Source organism: Danio aesculapii, chromosome 9 (assembly GCF_903798145.1).
Source record: "Danio aesculapii chromosome 9, fDanAes4.1, whole genome shotgun sequence".
Lineage (NCBI taxonomy): Eukaryota > Metazoa > Chordata > Actinopteri > Cypriniformes > Danionidae > Danio > Danio aesculapii.
This window is the reverse complement of record NC_079443.1, coordinates 50166837-50186030: the sequence shown is the minus strand read 5'-3', so window position 1 is coordinate 50186030 and position 19194 is coordinate 50166837. Positions and strand designations below refer to the sequence as shown.

General features: G+C 37.5%; 1 protein-coding gene across 1 annotated transcript in view; it reads left to right on the top strand.

Moving 5' to 3' along the window:
• Window positions 1–19194, top strand: part of cers6 (ceramide synthase 6) — a 78859-nt gene that overhangs the window by 49467 nt on the left and 10198 nt on the right. The window contains exons 4-6 of the mRNA XM_056464916.1: window positions 2250–2307; window positions 7191–7241; window positions 13715–13807. Coding sequence (XP_056320891.1) covers window positions 2250–2307; window positions 7191–7241; window positions 13715–13807 — 202 coding nt within the window. The remainder of the gene's footprint in view (window positions 1–2249; window positions 2308–7190; window positions 7242–13714; window positions 13808–19194) is intronic.

Here is a 19194-nt window from a genome sequence, read left to right as displayed (position 1 = left end):
AATTTTCAAGTACTCCAGCATGAGGAGTGAGCTTAGCCTGATATCAATCTCTGAACCGTAGAAACCTGTTTTCATGTTGATGATTTGGCTTGTATTTTATAAGCATCTTAAAGGTGCCATATCCTGCATTGATTCAATAGTATGTGGCTTAAATAAGTTCAAAAATTCTCTAGGAATGGTTTTATATGCTCATTTATAACCCCAGAAAATGCTCCTATAATGATAAGCTTGGTTTTGACCATATTTAGAAGGGTCGTGAACAGGGCTTGACATTAACTTTTTTGAACACCAGCCACTGTGGCTAGTAGATTTCCAACATTACTAGCCACTCAGCATTTTTATTCACTCATTCATTTTCTTGTCAGCTTAGTCCCTTTATTAATCTAGGGTCGCCACAGCGGAATGAACCGACAACTTATCCAGCATATGTTTTAAGCAGCGGCCCTGTGTCGCCCTTCAGCATTTTCACTAGCCACAAATTTGTTATTTAATATGGATAAATAAGACTTTGACATGCTAAAATTATTCAATTTAGATTTAAACAGTGGGTGGAGCTAAACAGATAGTGATGTGGTAACGGTGGGCGGAGCTAAACAGATAGTGATATAGAAACTGTGGGCAGAGCTAAACAGACAGTGATGTAGAAACAGTGGGTGGAGCTAAACAGATAGTGATGTGGAAACAGTGGGTGGAGCTAAACAGATAGTGATGTAGAAACAGTGGGCGGAGCTAAACAGATAGTGATGTGAAACAGTGGGCGGAGCTAAACAGATAGTGATGTGGAAACAGTGGGCGGAGCTAAACAGATAGCGCTGTAGAAACCGTGGGCAGAGCTAAACAGATAGTGATGTAGAAACCGTGGTCATAGCTAAAGAGACAGTGATGTAGAAACAGTGGGTGGAGCTAAACAGATAGTGATGTGGAAACAGTGGGCGGAGCTAAACAGATAATGATGTAGAAACCGTGGGCAGTGCTAAACAGACAGTGATGTAGAAACAGTGGGTGGAGCTAAACAGATAGTGATTTGGAAACAGTGGGCGGAGCTAAACAGATAGTGATGTAGAAACCGTGGTCATAGCTAAACAGACACTGATGTAGAAACAGTGGGTGGAGCTAAACAGATAGTGATGTAGAAACAGTGGGTGGAGCTAAACAGATAGTGATGTGGAAACAGTGGGCGGAGCTAAACAGATAGTGATGTAGAAACAGTGGGTGGAGCTAAACAGATAGTGATGTGGAAACAGTGAGCGGAGCTAAACAGACAGTGATGTAGAAACGGTGGGTGGAGCTAAACAGATAGTGATGTGGAAACGGTGGGTGGAGCTAAACAGATAGTGATGTGGAAACAGTGGGCGGAGCTAAACAGATAGTGAGGTAGAAACCGTGGGCAGAGCTAAACAGACAGTGATGTAGAAAGAGTGGGTGGAGCTAAACAGATAGTGATGTGGAAACAGTGGGCGGAGCTAAACAGATAGTGATGTAGAAACTATGGGTGGAGCTAAACATATAGTGATGTGGTAACGGTGGGCGGAGCTAAACAGATAGTGATGTAGAAACAGTGGGCAGAGCTAAACAGATAGTGATGTGGTAACGGTGGGTGGAGCTAAACAGATAGTGATGTAGAAACAGATGGTGGAGCTAAACAGATAGTGATGTAAAAACAGTGGGTGGAGCTAAACAGATAGTGATGTGGAAACAGTGGGCAGAGCTAAACAGATAGTGATGTAGAAACTGTGGGCAGGGCTAAACAGACAGTGATGTAGAAACAGTGGGTGGAGCTAAACAGATAGTGATGTAGAAACCGTGGGCAGAGCTAAACAGACAGTGATGTAGAAACAGTGGGTGGAGCTAAACAGATAGTGATGTGGAAACTGTGGGCAGGGCTAAACAGACAGTGATATAGAAACAGTGGGCGGAGCTAAACAGACAGTGATGTAGAAACAGTGGGTGGAGTTAAACAGTGATGTGGAAGTGGACATTTTTCTTCAATGGAGGCAGGGTTTAGCCAGACTATTACATCATAAAGATGCACATTCCAGAACCTGACGTTTTGGCAGATTGACGTCAATAAGCTTTTTTTAGACTAATAGAAACATTTTGAGCTCTGAACCTTACAGGATGTTTTATAGTACAATGATCTTTTAACATCAAGATACTTAGGATTTTTCAGTTCATGACCCCTTTAAATGCAGTAGTATTTCTTAATGAAATATTGACCTACTGTATTGTTCTGTTTGTTTTCTCCACAGGTGGAGGTTCACGTTTTACCTGTACATATTTACGTATGGTGTACGCTTCCTGAAGAAGGTAAACAGTTTGTTTTGATAATTGATGGTCAATGTGAAGGAGTAAATCTTTCATTACTGACATCTCCATATGTTCATTGTTCTGTATTTTTGTGCTCAGTTTCCATTAAACACTGACAGGATGTTGTCGAGCATTATCTTCTTTTAAACAGCATTATCAAATAGATGGAGTACCACGTTTTTTTAGCATTATGATAACAAAATGCAGTACACATGCAGAGTTGTTCTTCTTTTCTCTATTTCATCATCTGTGTTTTGTGGAGCGAACATGCAGACGAGCTGAAGCAAGAGAGATGTCAGCTCTGACTTGATTTTGATTTTATTTGTTGTGTTGTGTTGAACAGCGAGAGACTGCATACATAAACACTCTGCCCTTCTTCTCATAAAGCTATTTATAATTCATCGCTCTATCCATAATACAGATTATTACCATCCAAGCAAACATGCTTAGATACACCGGCCCCATCTTTGACTCTTCAATGATGCAATTAAAGCAGATTTGACATAGAAATAAAGGTTTTCTTGTTTTTACATGCTTCAGCTTTGTTACAAACAAGGGCTGCACAAAATATCACTACTGGAATTCAGTGAAGCTTATCATCAATCCTGAAATAAATATGTTTTATATAAAGACAGTGAATCTGTAAAGTTTATCTGGCATATGTATATAAATGCATATGTACACTCAGCGGCCACTTTTTTAGGTACACCTTATTAGTACCAGGTTGGACCCCTTTTGCCTTCAGAACTGCCTTAATCTTTCATGGCATAGATTCAACAAGGTACTGGAAATATTCCTCAGAGATTTGGGTCCATATTGACATGATAGCATCATGCAGTTGCTGCAGAATTGTCAGCTGCACATCCATGATGCGAATCTCCCGTTCCACCACATCCCAAAGGTGCTCTATTGGATTGAAATCTGGTGACTGTGGAGGCCATTTGAGCACAGTGAACGCATTGTCATGTTCAAGAAACCAGTCTGAGACGATTCGTGCTTTATGACATGGCGCGTTTTCTTACTGGAACTAGCCATCAGAAGATGGGTACACTGTGGTCATTAAGGGATAGACATAGTCAGCAACAATACAATGCTCAATAGGTACTAATGGGCCCAAAGTGTGCCAAGAAAATATACCCCACACCAATACACCACCACCAGCAGCCTGAACCATTGATACAAGGCAGGATTGATCCATGCTTTCATGTTGTTGATGAAATTCTGACCCTACCATCTGAATGTCGCAGCAGAAATCGAGACTCATCAGACCGGGCAACTTTTTTCTAATCTTCTATTGTCCAGTTTTGGTGAGCCTGTGTGAATTGTAGCCTCAGTTTCCTGTTCTTAGCTGACAGGAGTGGCACCTGGTGTGCTCTTCTGCTGCTGTAGCCCATCCACCTCAAGGTTGGACGTGTTGTGTGTTCAGAGATGCTCTTCTGCATACCTCGGTTGTAACAAGTGGCTATTTGAGGTACTGTTGGCATTCTGATGTTCGGTTTGAACTACAGCAAATCGTCTTGACCATGTCTACATGCCTAAATGCATTGAGTTTCTGCCATGTGATTAGCCGATTAGACATGTGTACCCAATAAAATGGCTGCTGAGTGTATATGTAAATATAACATATATGCGTACACTTTTTTTATTTATATACAGTATTTTTTTTTCAAATTTCCCTTACTTTTTTCACATTTACATCACTTTTAAAAGTAATTTAAACATACAGCTTTAGAAAGCAAGCAAATGTATATGATGAATAATTATAGCAGCAAAAAAGATATATCTAGATAATTTATTTATTTAGGTGTTTGCTACCCCTGTATAAATATTGTTCATATTTTTCCCTGTCCTGTTTGACAAATGACCTACTTTACTAAGGGTCTAAATAATGATAAAGCATTATTTGCATGTCAATTCAGAACGTTCTGTTTCAGAATTTAGTTTATTCAAGATTCTTGCTTACGGTAAACAAACACATATACACTGACTACAGTTTATAGACAGAAGCATAAAGGTAATGCTGTGTGTCTTTATAGAAACTAGGGTAAAGGTGAAGCATTTGCACTGCTCTACTGAATGAGTTCATTTCTCCTGTTGCTGTTATTAATAGTAGCTAGAGCGAAAGTGAACTGACGTAAACCCAAAACAGACCCATACAGCTCATGTGGGTGACGATGTATTGAGCAGATATTGAAGAGCATGTACTTTCATCCTTATTATGAAGAGACGTGTCAGACCCTTCAGTGTTGCTGACCTCAAAAGGATTACTTATGGAAAGACAAACACTTTAAAGAGGATTGAAGTATATCAACATTGGTTTTTCATGAATAAGAAGATTTGTAAGGATTTTGTAAGGATTTTCATTCATTGCTTATTGATCATATTTTTTATTGATTTTTAATATCTTTTTATTGGCAATAATATTATTGATTGATTGATTCCAGAGATACACATAAAATACAATATTTAAATATACCATAAAATAACAAATAAAAAAATGTGTTTAATACGCGGTGGCGCAGTAGGTACTGCTGTTGCCTCACAGCAAAAAGGTTGCTGGTTTGAGTCCCAGCTGGGCCAGTTGCCATTTCTTTGTGGAGTTTGCATGTTCTCCCCGTGTTGGTGTGGATTTCCTCCGGGTGCTGCGGTTTCCCCCACAGTCCAAAGACATGCACTATAGGGGAATTGAATGAACTAAATTGGCTGTAGTGTATGAGTGTGTATGGGTCTTTCCCAGTGTTGGGTTGCAGCTGGAAGGGCATCCGCTGCGTAAAACTTATGCTGGATAAGTTGGCGGTTCATTCCGCTGTGGCAAGCCCCAATGAAAAAAGGAACTAAGCTAAAAAAAAATGAATTGGATAAATAAATAAATAGTCAATGTGTGAATAGATTGTAATGAAATACATGAGAGATGTAAGAAATATAGTCATTTATAGTAAATACTATAGTGTTTTTATACTATAGTAAAGTAGTTGGATTAATCTGTTTTGGTAACCTTTTTTTTTAATCATTCATGGATTTTTTCAACCACTCAGACAGTCTATTACTTTATATCGAATTTTACAATATGTTCAAATAAGTTGTTTCCGAATGTACAGATAAAAGTAACATAACAAAAGTAACACCCTCAAAAGTAACATTTAAACATACTAAAAGTAAGTGAAGTAAATTAAAAGTTAATCCAAAATAAACACATATACACACACACATAAGTCAATGATGTATGAGCAATATCACACGAGTAGCAGTACAATATTGCTGTATATTGGCACTGGTGGGAGGCGTGCGTTGACTCGAGGTCGCGGGCCGAGTGGCTTAGTGTCCCACCAGTAACGATATACCACCATATCGCACTGCTACGATGATTTTGCATTTATACAACAGTTCGATAGCATAATCATGTGTATAAAAAAGAAAATCAATAACGGAGAGTTTTAAAAAAATCTTTTGTACGAGGAACTACTTTCTTCTGCCATACATTCACATCTGCAGCTGACGTCAGAACAGCAGAAACCGTTACTCATTCACAGCTGTCACTTTAGAGCTAGTGTTTGAATGATTCTCTAGTGTAATGTCTAAAGTGATGACAAAACAGGTGATTTTGCTCACATTTTAAGATTATAAGGCTGAACGGCATAAAAGGTCATCAGTCTACAGAGATTTCCCAGTATTTCTCCGTTGCAATCTGGATTTCACAGTGATTAACCCCGAAAACCTAAGGCAAAGCAAACACTACCAGATTACTATGGTAAAAATACAGCATTACAACATACTAAAGAGAAAAATCGAATGTCACTTATCTGTTTTATAATGATTTGATCAGCTGTAGTTAGAAATTTATGCTGAATTGTTCTCCCCTAAGGACTCATAATGCGGTCTCTGCCACCATCTTGTGGCAGAACGTCAACTGTGTGTGACAGGCTAATGGATGCCGACGTGCTGAATCTACGAAATTATGGATATTTAAAATGGGCACTATCTTTATAAATAAACAGCATAGTTGCATCTAAACAACTACATTCTCACCTAAAAAGCCTCAAAAGTACATTATGTTGTCCAACAGCTGCAATATTTGTCAAACTGCAGTGAGTTGTTTAGTCCCTCTTTAGTCCTAGTGTGGGCGGAGTAATACACAAGGGTGAAGAGGCTGTACGAGTGCTGATATTCCTTTAATATCTCACGGCTATCAGCCAAACAGATTCGATAATTATACAGAACTGTATAACGTATATATATATATATATACTCTTATATAATATATAATCTATATATACTCTTTATAAACTCAAGGAAAAAAATAAAAAAAGCTTAAAATGTCAACAAATTAAAAATAAAATTATATTCCTGAAAACAAGCACCCCTAGTAGCTTGATTTCTATCCAATTTACAGTGTACGTCTTCCCATAAGCAATGATCTTCTGAATAGCAATGCTTTGACTAATTTGCAGAAACATAAAATAGTGATGAATTAAAACGCTGTTATTTTTGTTAGCTGGAAACAAACCAGTCATCAGTTTAGCTGCACGGCCCTTTGCTCGTCTTATTTTCACAAATGTCCTTTGATAAAGATGCTGTGAAGTAGCTAATTAGCCGAGCGCTGCGTTGGATTGGATCATATGTCAGCATTCTCAGCAGATCTCAGAGGAAATCATCCGATTCACAATACCAGCCTTTGATGCTGAATAACTTACCTACATAATGATCGATGGGGAGAAAACAAAGCCAAAAAAAAAAAGATTTTCAGTCATGAAGCACTGGGGATAATGACGGCACTTTCAGTGTTTTTATTTTACGCTTTGATGTAAACAGCAGAATTCAGAAGCCATTATGTTGTGTTTTTTAGCCTCTGGAGATCATTTATCTGTCTGTGTTTGATTTTAAAGAGCCCGTGGCTGTGGAACACCAGAGAGTGCTGGTACAACTACCCCTATCAGGTACATCTACAATCCACTTACAGTATATCAATAACAATTCCTAAAATGCCTTTTTCTTTCTACAGAGATCCACCTATAAAGTTACTTTACTTTTAACTGATATTCCCATCTCAGGCTTATTGAAATACGTGCCTCATTTTGTGAATCGTAAAAATACGTTGCTCCATGTACATTTTGTTGCACGTTTCAGATTAAAAATCCACTAGAGGGCGCTGTCTACATTTTTGTTATCTGAAATATGTTACTCACTGCGTGTTCACACTGAAGTCGGCGAGCGTCAAAGTTCGCTCTGGCCACCCTGACAACAATGCTGTCTGCCTTTACTGCACCGCCAGCGAGAGCATCAAAATTCGCTTCATTGATCTCATATTTAAAGGAGCCGTTGCAGCATATCAGCAAATCACTTACACTCCCGCATAAAAAAAACATGCTTTCTATCATGAAAATGCTGCGCGCCTTTAACCAAATTCATTTAACTATGGACGATCAAGTTGTTGTGTGTGCTGTGGCTTTGCTCCACTTATCCAATATATGTCCATATGTCTGAAATATTCTGAAGCAGCAATACTGTTTTGTACTGTCGTTATAGTTAGCATGAGATTCCCGCTTTAAAAAAAAACATATATAACTAATGCACATCAGTAACTTGCCAGTAACATTTTTTTATTTGTGTCCCTGTAAAAAAACATTGTAAATAACTGGAAATCCAGCTACGGCATTATTAAAACCCTTTGGGAACAACTTTGGTCAAACACCGGTGTTCTCTGGAATCCTCTCAAGCAGTGGACTTCTACACTCTGATTAGTTGCCGCCAAACCGCGTCATAGCTTGACTTGATTTCAACTCTCCTCGACCCCCACACTGGCGAGGATGCACCACACCACTCCTTGCCGCTTATCACCTTTAGCTCCCATTGAAAGTGAATGACTTCTAGCTACTTTGACGCTCTTGTTGCCATCAGTGTGAACGCACAGTTACGGTTTGTTTTGTTGAAAGTTTCAGATACATGTTGTTTTATTCACACTTCATGGAGAAGGCAGAGCTTACCATACAGATCACCTAGCAAACCACTGAATTAACCCAACCAATAGTGTTTACGAAAGCAAAGGTAAGAGAAATGTTTGAAATTATCTGCCATTATCAGACATCAAGATTTAGTCCAATATTACTGTTTATTATCCTATATCAAGCCTATCAAACTACGTCGATCAAATTAATTGCTTTTTAAGTTAAATCAGTACCACAATTGGGCCATTGGGCTTCGTCTGTCAGCATCAGTCCACCTAGTTGGTTGGTTTGGTTTGGCTAGTTGGTCGCCTCTCATTCGGTTAGCATCGGAGCTCGTTGTCCTAATTTAGCATGTTAAAAAGACGACTTAAGAGAGCCCTCTGACTGGTTATTCAGTAACGAATTAGACAGCGAGTGTGACATAGAGAAGTGACGTAACAATAAATAAGGGAACACAATTGTAGCTGTAATTTTGCTACATTTCTCAAATATTTGCAAATGATATGTATTATTAGATGATCAGACATATTTGCAGAAGTATATCTGTGACAATTACTGTGATAATGGTAATAAACACTGCTTTGTTTACATTTAGCAAGTACAGGCTGGAAGTTCACACTTCCTCTTGCGCAGGCACAGAACATGCTTTCTTGTTTGAGCTGGCTTTCATCTGTTTGATGTGTTCACGCGCAGCTTTTTGGTCCAGATGGAACCAGATATGTGTGGGTTTTGCCAGCGCTAGTTGTTTGGCATTGGCTTGGTGTGTAGCGACCTTTAGCATTGCAGCTCATGCTTATGCCTCACATGTAAACAGCCCACAGTTTTGCCTCACATGTAAACAGTCCACAATTGTTAGCCTGCTTTTTGCACTGCTTCTCCCCCAAACTCAACCCCATATATATATTTTTTTTGCTACACATATTGCTTTATTTCTTGCTTTTCTTTTTACAGTTTGTTTGTTGGGTCTCGCCTGTCATCTCTCACGTGTGTCTTAGTTTATTTCAGCCTGATCCTAGAGAAAACGTAAGTATTTTACGTTTTGTCAGTTTAGTGGCTAATTCGTACGAGTTCAGTCATACGAAATTGTACGATTTTAAAAAGGAGGCGTGGCACCTAACCCCGCCCCTAAACCCAACCATCACTGGGGGATGAGCAAATCGTACTAAATTGTACGAATTAGATCGTTTGAATTCCACTAGATCGCAACTAAATCAAAAAGTTACGAAATACCATGAGATTGTGTTGTTTATTTAATTACTCGCGCTTGTCGAGTTGCCTCTGACGTGCTTGTACAGTATGTGCGCTTTTTAAAAAAATGTTAAGTGTGAGGCAAATGTATTTGATTATACATCATTAAACTGTGTTTTTTTTTTTGGTTTTTATTTGAGTTGTGCAAAAAACTGTGTGAAAATATTCCTTTGTTTGTCGATGATGTATCCCTGTAAATATCATTAGTGTAAAAAAGTATGAAGGTTCTTAGCATCATACTGCCCCCTAGTGGTCACTGGATCTAGAAATGGATGTTAAAGTATGTTTTTGCAGTTCCACAAAAGTGTAGTCTGAAGCACATATTTCCAATGAGCCCATGTTGATTTTTGTTAATAACCTGTTGTTCTTTCTCTGACTCTTAAAATGTTAGTTCCCTCACCCTCAAAGCATCCTAGATGTATATGACTTTCTTCTTTCAGGCAAATCCAATCACAAATCTTGTGTGTATGTGCATTTTTTTAAACATTTTTTATAGGTGAGGCAATCGTATTTGATTACAAATCATAAACATCGTTAAACTGTTTTGTGGTATTTATTTGGTGTTTAACAAAGAGCTGCATGAAAATAATCCTTCAGTCGTTGATAATATACAGTGGTATAAAGAAACAAATTACAAATACTCAAATTACTGTAATTGAGTAGTTTACTCAGGAATTGTAATTTACTATGTAGTTTTAAAAATGTCTACTTTTTCTTTCCCTTGAGTACATTTTTAGTGCTGTATCAGTACTTTTACTCCACTACTTTCCTTCAACCTGCAGTCACTACTTTATTTTTTTTTGTCTATGGGGATTAAAAAAATCAAATTTTGAAAAATTGACCCAGAGACTGTTTAGATGTCACTGATAAGAAGATGATGGATGTTTACTGTATGAAGACCGAAATGGCCTTAAACACCTAGCAGACACAAGATGTCAACATGACATTAGATTGACATTGTACCTCAACGTCGTTGGGACATTGCATTTTGTTTGGAAATGAAAATCAGTTTGACGTCAGAACTCAATGTCAGGCTGACGTCAATGTTCAACGTCCAACCTAAAATCAACCAAATATCAACGTCTAATGATGTTACAGCTTGACGTTGTGTGGACATTACCACTATGACATCTATCAGACGTTGGATTTTGGTTGCCATACCTGATGAATAAATGTCAGATTTTGACGTCAATATGAATTACGATGTTGGCTCGACGTTGGATTTTGGTCACCTTCCAACACGACCTAAAATCAATCCAAAAATCAACCAAATATCAACATTATTTGTCGTTGTTATTGGTGATCAAAATAACGTTGTACTTAGACGCTGGCTAGACATTGAATTTTGGTCACCTGACCACACGACCTGAATCTAACATAATATTAACGTCTTATGACGTTGAGTACCTGCTGGGCAATAACTAAATGCACTACAGAATGTTACATTTACACACATCCACAGATTACATGTAAATGCATCAGCTTTTTTACAGCGCAATACTCACTACTCTCTTCTCCTGAGTACTTTTGAAAGGGCTACTTTTTACTCATACTTTGAGTAATATTTACAACAGATACTTTTACTCTACTTGCACTACATTTTTAAGCAAGTAATGGTACTTTTACTTAAGGATGTTTTTTCAGTACTCTTTTCACCACTGATAATATATCTCTGTAAATATCATTAGTGTGAAAAAGTTGTTTGCATGATACTGTCCTCCCTAGTGTTCATTTGATCTAGAAACTGCAGTCAAACGTTTCACAAAAAAGTAGTCTGAAGCACATATTTCCAATGAGCCTGTGTTGGTTTTTGTTAATAACCTGTTTTTCCCTCTCTGACTATTAAAATGTTAGTTCACCAATAATAAATGAAAATAATCCCTTGATTTACTCACCGTCAAGGCATCCTAGATGTATATGACTTTCTTCTTTCAGGCGAATCCAGTCAGAGTCAATTCTCCTGGCACTTCCAAGTCGAAACAAAACAAGTCCAATGAAGTGCCTCCATTCATGATAAAAGTTCCTCAAACGGCTGCAGGGGATGAATAAAGATCTCCAGTAGAAAATTGATGCATTTTTTTTAAATATCCCTATTTAAAGCAGTTTTGTTTAACTTCCAGTGAGAGATTGCCACCTTTCTCTTCTTCTTCTTCTTCTTTTTCTTTAGAGGTGCATTTTTGGTGCATTAGCACCATCAGCTGGACAGGAGTGTGAATTTTTTTCATTGCCATAGAGTACAGTGGCAGGGAAGTGCAAAACATTACAGAGTGTGAAACACTTTTACAAAGCTCCAGACAAATTTACATTTTGAAAAACATTTTTACCTATCATAAGACATAATTACATAGAAAAAACAATTTTACCAAGGACGAAACAAATTTACATTTTCGACTGAACTAAATTAATTTTTGATGTCTTGGTCACATTATTTTGGAGAGGGCCTATTGAATAGCCCTGATGCAAAAGTACCAAATCAAGGATTAATGAAGAAAAATATTTCTGATTCAAAAAGCACAGATTTCTTTATAAGATGTGTGTTAGCTCCCTGGCAGCTTTTTCTTGTTTCTTTTGTTATTGTCAACCGAGGGCTTCCATAGCAACTGCATATGAGTACACTCTCTTACCGTTAGTTTGCTATGAGTGAATGATGTGCAACAGAAACCCCGCCCCCTACTCAATATTCCATTCCAGTTGGAATTACATCAACATACTGACATAAAAGTCTCTGCAGTTTTCGGTTCGCGTAGACTTTAAACCTTGAGTGGTCTTACAATTCTGTATAGGTTGTCCGTCCTGTGGAACAAAAATTACCCACCTTCACTAAACCTCTAAAATTAATAATAATAATACATTTTATTTATAATGCGCTTTTCTCAGTCCCAAAGCGCTAACAGAGATACAAGGCAAACAAAGCAGAACAATAAAAACAGTCAAAAAATAAGACCACAATAAAATATGAACAATTCAATACAATTGGATGATAAAATTAACAAAAATAATTAATCTAAGTTAAAAGCAACGGTAAAAAGCTGAGTCTTAAGAAGTTTCTTAAAACATTCCAGAGAAACAGCATTCCTGATGCTGGTGGGTAGGCCATTCCATAACTTAGGCGCACTGTATGAAAAAGCACGACCACCCATAGTCTTCAGTTTACGGCGTGGCTGATACAGCAAGATTGCAGATGAAGAACGAAGACTGCGGGTGGGAGTGGCTAGAGTTACCGGGTCACAAATGTAATCAGGTGCTAGCCCAAGCACTGCTTGATGAAGGTCATGAATTCATTCATTCATTTTCCCTCAGCTTAGTCCCTTTATTTATCAGGGGTCGCCACAGCGGAATGAACCGCAAACTATTCCAGCGTTTTACACAGCAGATCCCCTTCCAGCTGCAACCCAGTACAGGGAAACACCCATACACTCGCGCATTCACACTCATACACTACGTCCAATAGCTTATTCAATTCACCTGTAGCGCATGTATTTGGACTGGGGGGGAAACCGGAGCACACGGGGAGAACATGCAAACTCCTTACAGAAACACCAACTGACCCAGCAGCGATTTGAGCCAGCGACCTTCTTGCTGTGAATCGACAGTGCAAACCATTGAGCCACAGAGCCACTGCGCCGCCCAAATTATTACTTAAATTCTCAAATCTATTTTGAATGAAATAAAAGAAAAAAAGCGTTCATTTATCACAGCTGACCCCTAAGACAGTCGCAGTACTTTAAATCTGTACAACCTTCATCAAAAAAAATGGTTAATTTTTGCTAATGTTGGGGTCATAAAAAAAAAAAAGATAAAACTTCAAGATAAAAAAACATTATTCAGTTTTTTTTCTGTTCTTAAATGATCATTTTGGGTATATTAAAGTGCTGGGTTGTGACTGGAAGGGCATCCGCGGCGTAAAACATATGCTGGATAAGTTGGCAGTTCATTCCGCTGTGGCAACCCCTGATTAATAAAGTGACTAAGCTGAAAAGAAAATGATTGAATGAAAACGATCATTTTCCCAGTACTGGGTTGCGGCTGGAAGGGCATCTACTGTGTAAAACATATGCATAGTAGTTGGCGATTCATTCTGCTGTGGCATCAGCAACTAAGTCAAAGGAAAATGAATGAATGAAATAATCATGGGGTCATTATTGAACCGTAAGTCAACAGGAGGGTTTACGATTACTGTATATGTATATTTAACATTGTGAATGTTTATTTTCTAGCCATTAACAGTGGATCTACATTACTACTATGTACTGGAGCTATCCTTCTACCTGTCGCTGCTCTTCTCACAGTTCACAGACATCAGAAGAAAGGTATGTGGCGAGTATATATCCATCTACTCTTTATTTAGAGCTTGTAAAACCTTTTTCTCCTCACTGCATCAGTTTAGTGCTGCTGGTAGTACGTGTTGATGCTTCAGTGGTTTGAGTTCACGCTATTTTTTTTTTGTTTGGTTTCCTTTTCATTTCTTCTGAAATTCCGTTTTGAATGCTGAATTATGTAAACTTTATTTTTTAATGTTTAAGACTTTTCTTGATTATCGAGTTTCTGCAGGTTTTATGAAGATAAAAGTAAGACTTTTTCAAGACCAAGTTAATCAAATGACAAAGTATTTAAAGGAAACACAACCTCTCAGAATATTTAAAAAGTGATAATATTGTTGCGTTACCAAAACTTTGTATATATATATATATATATATATATATATATGTATATATATATATATATACATACAAAGTTTTGGTAACGCAACAATATTATCACTTTTTAAATATTCTGAGAGGTTGTGTTTCCTTTAAATACTTTGTCATTGGATTAACTTGGTCTTGAAAAAGTCTTATATACATATATATATATATATATATATATATATATATATATATATATATATATATATATATATATATATATATATATACATATATGTATATATATTTATATATATAAAATAATAAAAAAAAATCAAAGGGGGGCTAATAATTCTGACTTCAGCTATATATATATATATATATATATATATATATATATATATATATATATATACACATATATATATATATATATATATATATATATATATATATATATATATATATATATATATATATATATATATATATACACACACATATATATATATATATATATATATATATATATATATATATATATATATATATATATATATATATATACACATATATATACATATATATATATATATATATATATATATATATATATATATATATATATATATATATATATATATATATATATATATATATATATATATATATACTGTATAAATTATATAGCCCCCCTTTGATTTTTTTTTCTTTTTAAATATTTCCCTAATGATGTTTAACAGAGCAAGGACATTTTCACAGTATGTCTGATAATATTTTTTCTTCTGGAGAAAGTCTTATTTGTTTTATTTTGGCTAGAATAAAAGCAGTTTTTAATTTTTTATAACCATTTTAAGGTCAAAATTATAAGCCCCTTTAAGCAAATTTTTTTCCAGATAATCTACAGAACAAACCAACTATATATTTATAGTATATACTTACAGTTAGGTCCATAAATATTTAGACATCGGCACAATTCTAACATTTTTGGCTCTATACACCAACATAATGGATTTGAAATGAAACGAACAAGATGTGATTTAACTGCAGACGGTCAGCTTTAATTTGAGGGTATTTACATCCATATCAGGTGAACACTGTAGGAATTACAACAGTTTGCATATGTGCCTCCCACTTGTTAAGGGTCCAAAAGTAATTGGACAATTGGCTTCTGTTCTATGGCCAGGTGTGTGATATTCCCTCATTATCCCAATTACAATGAGCAGATAAAAGGTCCAGAGTTCATTTCAAGTTCATTTCAGAGTTCATTTTGCATTTGGAGTTGGTTACTGTCAACTCTCAAGATGAGATCCAAAGAGCTGTCACTATCAGTCAAGAAAGCCATCATTAGGCTGAAAAATCAAAACAAACCCATCAGAGAGATAGCAAAAACATTAGGTGTGGCCAAAACAACTGTTGGGAACATTATTAAAAAGAAGGAATGCATTGGTGAGCTCAGAAACACCAAAAGACCTGGAAGACCACGGAAACAACTGTAGTGAATGACAAAATAATTATTTTCTTGGTGAAAGAGTCAAAGAGTTTGTGTGTCAGAGTCAACAAAAGAGAAGACTACATCTAAGTGAATACAGAGGGTTCACCACAAGATGTAAACCATTGGTGAGCCTCAAAAACAGGAAGGCCAGATTAGAGTTCTAAAAAGCCTTCACAGTGCTGGAACAACATCCTATGGACAGATGAGATCAAGACCAACTTGCACCAGAGTGATGGGAAGATAAGAGTATGAAGGAAAGGAAGGAAATAAACTGCTCATGATCCTAAGCAGTGAAGTGTGGTGGTGGTAGTAGTGTCATGGCGTGGTCATGTATGGCTGTCAATAGAACTGGTTCTCTTGTATTTATTGATGATGTGACTGCTGACAAAAGCAGCAGGATGAATTCTGTTTCAGGCAATATTTTCTGCTTATATTAAGTCAAATGCTTCAGAACTCATTGGACAGTGGTTCACAGTGCAGATATAGAATGACCCAAAGCAAACTGCAAAAGCAACCAGAGTTTTTGAAGGGAAAGAAGTGGAATGTTGCTTGGGAAGAAGGACGCAGTAGAAATTCCAAGTGAAATTTAGGAACAAAGTCTTGAACTGATTCACAGATGTCCCATTAATGCAAGACATTGTCTCATTCAGTTTAAACTGCTAAATAAAATAACAGACTCCTGTTGAGCATTACTCCTATTGAAGAAGAGCAACCACTGAATAAGAATAACGTGAGCTCAGGTGCGCCCTCTTCAGTGCGGCCGAGCTACTGCCTGCCTCACCTCATGTGTTTTCAGTGTGGCTTTATGTCAGATCCTAACACTAAATAAGTGATAGATATTCGTGAAATACATTACCTATCATATGGAAAGTGAGGACATATAATAAACATGTCTACAATGTATAGAAACATTTTAATAAAGCATTACATGAGTAGCATACACTGAGTGTGCAAAAGGCGCGTGCTCAAGCCAGTTTGCAAGGGATTGCGCAATCTGGCATGAGGCAGAGCTCGGACTGCCTCACCTCATTTCCTATGCTGTAATTGAACAGGACATATGCAAAATACAGCGATTTTGATTATAAAAATGTTCGAAATCATTTGAATCATACAGAAATTGCATTTATTGCACAGATCAGTGGACAAATATTTATATTATCATCAGTATACATCTCATGATGGCAGGTATGGATGATGTGCCTCACCTGCCTCCCGACCGCACGTCTCTGGTTCAAAATCCCCTCATAACTCATAGCACCTGGACATCATCATAAGCCTTCTGTTTGGCTGTTATGGCTCCAGTTTTTCGGTGTGAACAGGCAAATTACGTTGACACTGTATGTCTGGATAAGACACATGGTCAGACTCAAACAAATACCATGTAAATGAATGCAAATGTAAAGAGCTGAACTGCAGCCTGTGAGTCTGAAACACTGGATGTGTTTAAGTTTGGATGTGTGTTTTACAGGTTTTCTTTGTCTGCTTCCTTCTGAAGATCCTAATTTTCAGACATTTCTTGTCACTTTTGTTATCATACACTCTACTAAATGCTTTGGGACAAATAGGTACAAACCAAACATTCATTTTCTTTCAGCTTAGTCCCTTTATTAATCTGGGGTCACCACAGCGAAATGAACCACCAACTTATCCAGCATATGTTTTATGCAGCGGATGCCCTTCCGTCTGCAACTCATCACTGGGAAACATCCATACACACTCATACACTACGGACAATTTAAGCTTACCCAATTCACCTATAGTGCATGTCTTTGGACTTGTAGGGGAAACAGGAGCAGCCTAAGGAAACCCACGTGATAACGGGCGAAAACATGCAAACGCCACACAGAAATACCAACTGACCCAGCCGAGGCTGGAACCAGAGACTCTCTTGCTGTGAGGCGATCGTGCTTCCCACTGCGCCACCATGATGCCCATACAAACCCAACATTGGATTAAAAATGTTATTATTATTATTTATTTAAGTGACACTTTTTAACCTATTTGTCCATATTTGACCCAATGTTGGGTTTAAACAACCCAGCATTTTAAAGAGCCCCTATTTTGCATGAAAAAAGGTCATATTTTGGTTTTGGGGGTCTCCAACAACATGCTGATATGCGTGCAAGGTCAAAAAACACTTTCATTGTCTTATAATATACATTTATTTTTACCTAATTATCCAAGCGTGATTCGTTCATCGATTCACTTGTTCCCAAACCCCTCCTTAGCACGAAGCTAATCTGCGCTGATTGGACCGATGACCCAGTCTATTGCAATTGGTCGACTGGGTTCAGCACGAGACAGAAAGCAATGCCCACCACAGCTACAGTAGCTACAGAGCCCACTGCAGGAATGCAATAACGCAATGTAGTTAAACACCAGCATATTACTCCACTCTTAACCCTAACCCCAAGTAATAACAACGACACTGTAGTGGCAATTTTCTTTAAGGAGGCTCTCTCAGTGGTAAAGAAGACAAAGTCTTACCCAAAGTTTCTTTTAAAGTTTTATTCTTTGCAAAGAAGGCCACACAATCATACAGCAACGCAGGTTTCTGCAGAGTGTGTGAGACGCCGAAACAGTGCGTTCTCTTTTTATCTAGCCACAAGGTCATCAGTGACATACAGGATGAATCACAGTTGCATCAGCGCTCAACTTCATTTTTGACCATCTATATTCCAGCCTTACATCCCATCCGAACATGTAGCTTGTTAAATCACCATGTACTTATCCAGATCTTGTCTGGTGATAAACAGATGTTAAAGTGGTCACGTTTGGTCTAACTTAAACTGCACATTCATAGAAGAATAAAAGAACAGTCCTTTATAGTGTATATGAGTGTATTAACGAATATAAGATGAATAAAATGAATTTCCACCACACACACACATTCAGTACTAATTCACACAGTGGCAAAAGTTGAACTACTTCGAAAATTGACCATGCCGAGCATGTGAGGAATAGCTGATGGTGGCCATAGCAAAGGCAAAGAGTAGAGGATCGCCAGTTCAGAAACGTATTTAAATTGGTAAAGGAAGAAGCACATGTCGCGTTTTCAATGTAGTTTTGGACGCAATATGTGAACAGCCCCATACAGATTTAACCTGAGAGATACAGTACAAGCACTGATCTATAATAGATACAAGATTACAAGCCGTACGGGGCGATTACAACTTATAACACACATTTCACTAGTTCACACTTACAGATGCTGCAGAATAAGGCGTATTTGGCGTGCTGTCCGGGGAGAGGGCTCTGAGCTCAGGGAAGACACCCCAACTCGTATTCCCCTTATCAGGGAATAGAGAGGAGTTGAGATTCGAGCAAAGTATCTAGCCCGGCCACAGAACGCTCCCCTCGGGAATGTAATGCTTAAGAGGTGAGGTGTCAGGGTGGTGGAGGGATGCTAAAGTCGTGAGATACTGCAGGTAAGACAGCTTTGATATATATATATATATATATATATATATATATATATATATATATATAGGGGTTTGGTCAAAAACTTATTGGATAATAAAGGGGTGGGCAAACTCGGTCCTGGAGGGCCGGTGTCCTGCATAGTTTAGCTTCAACT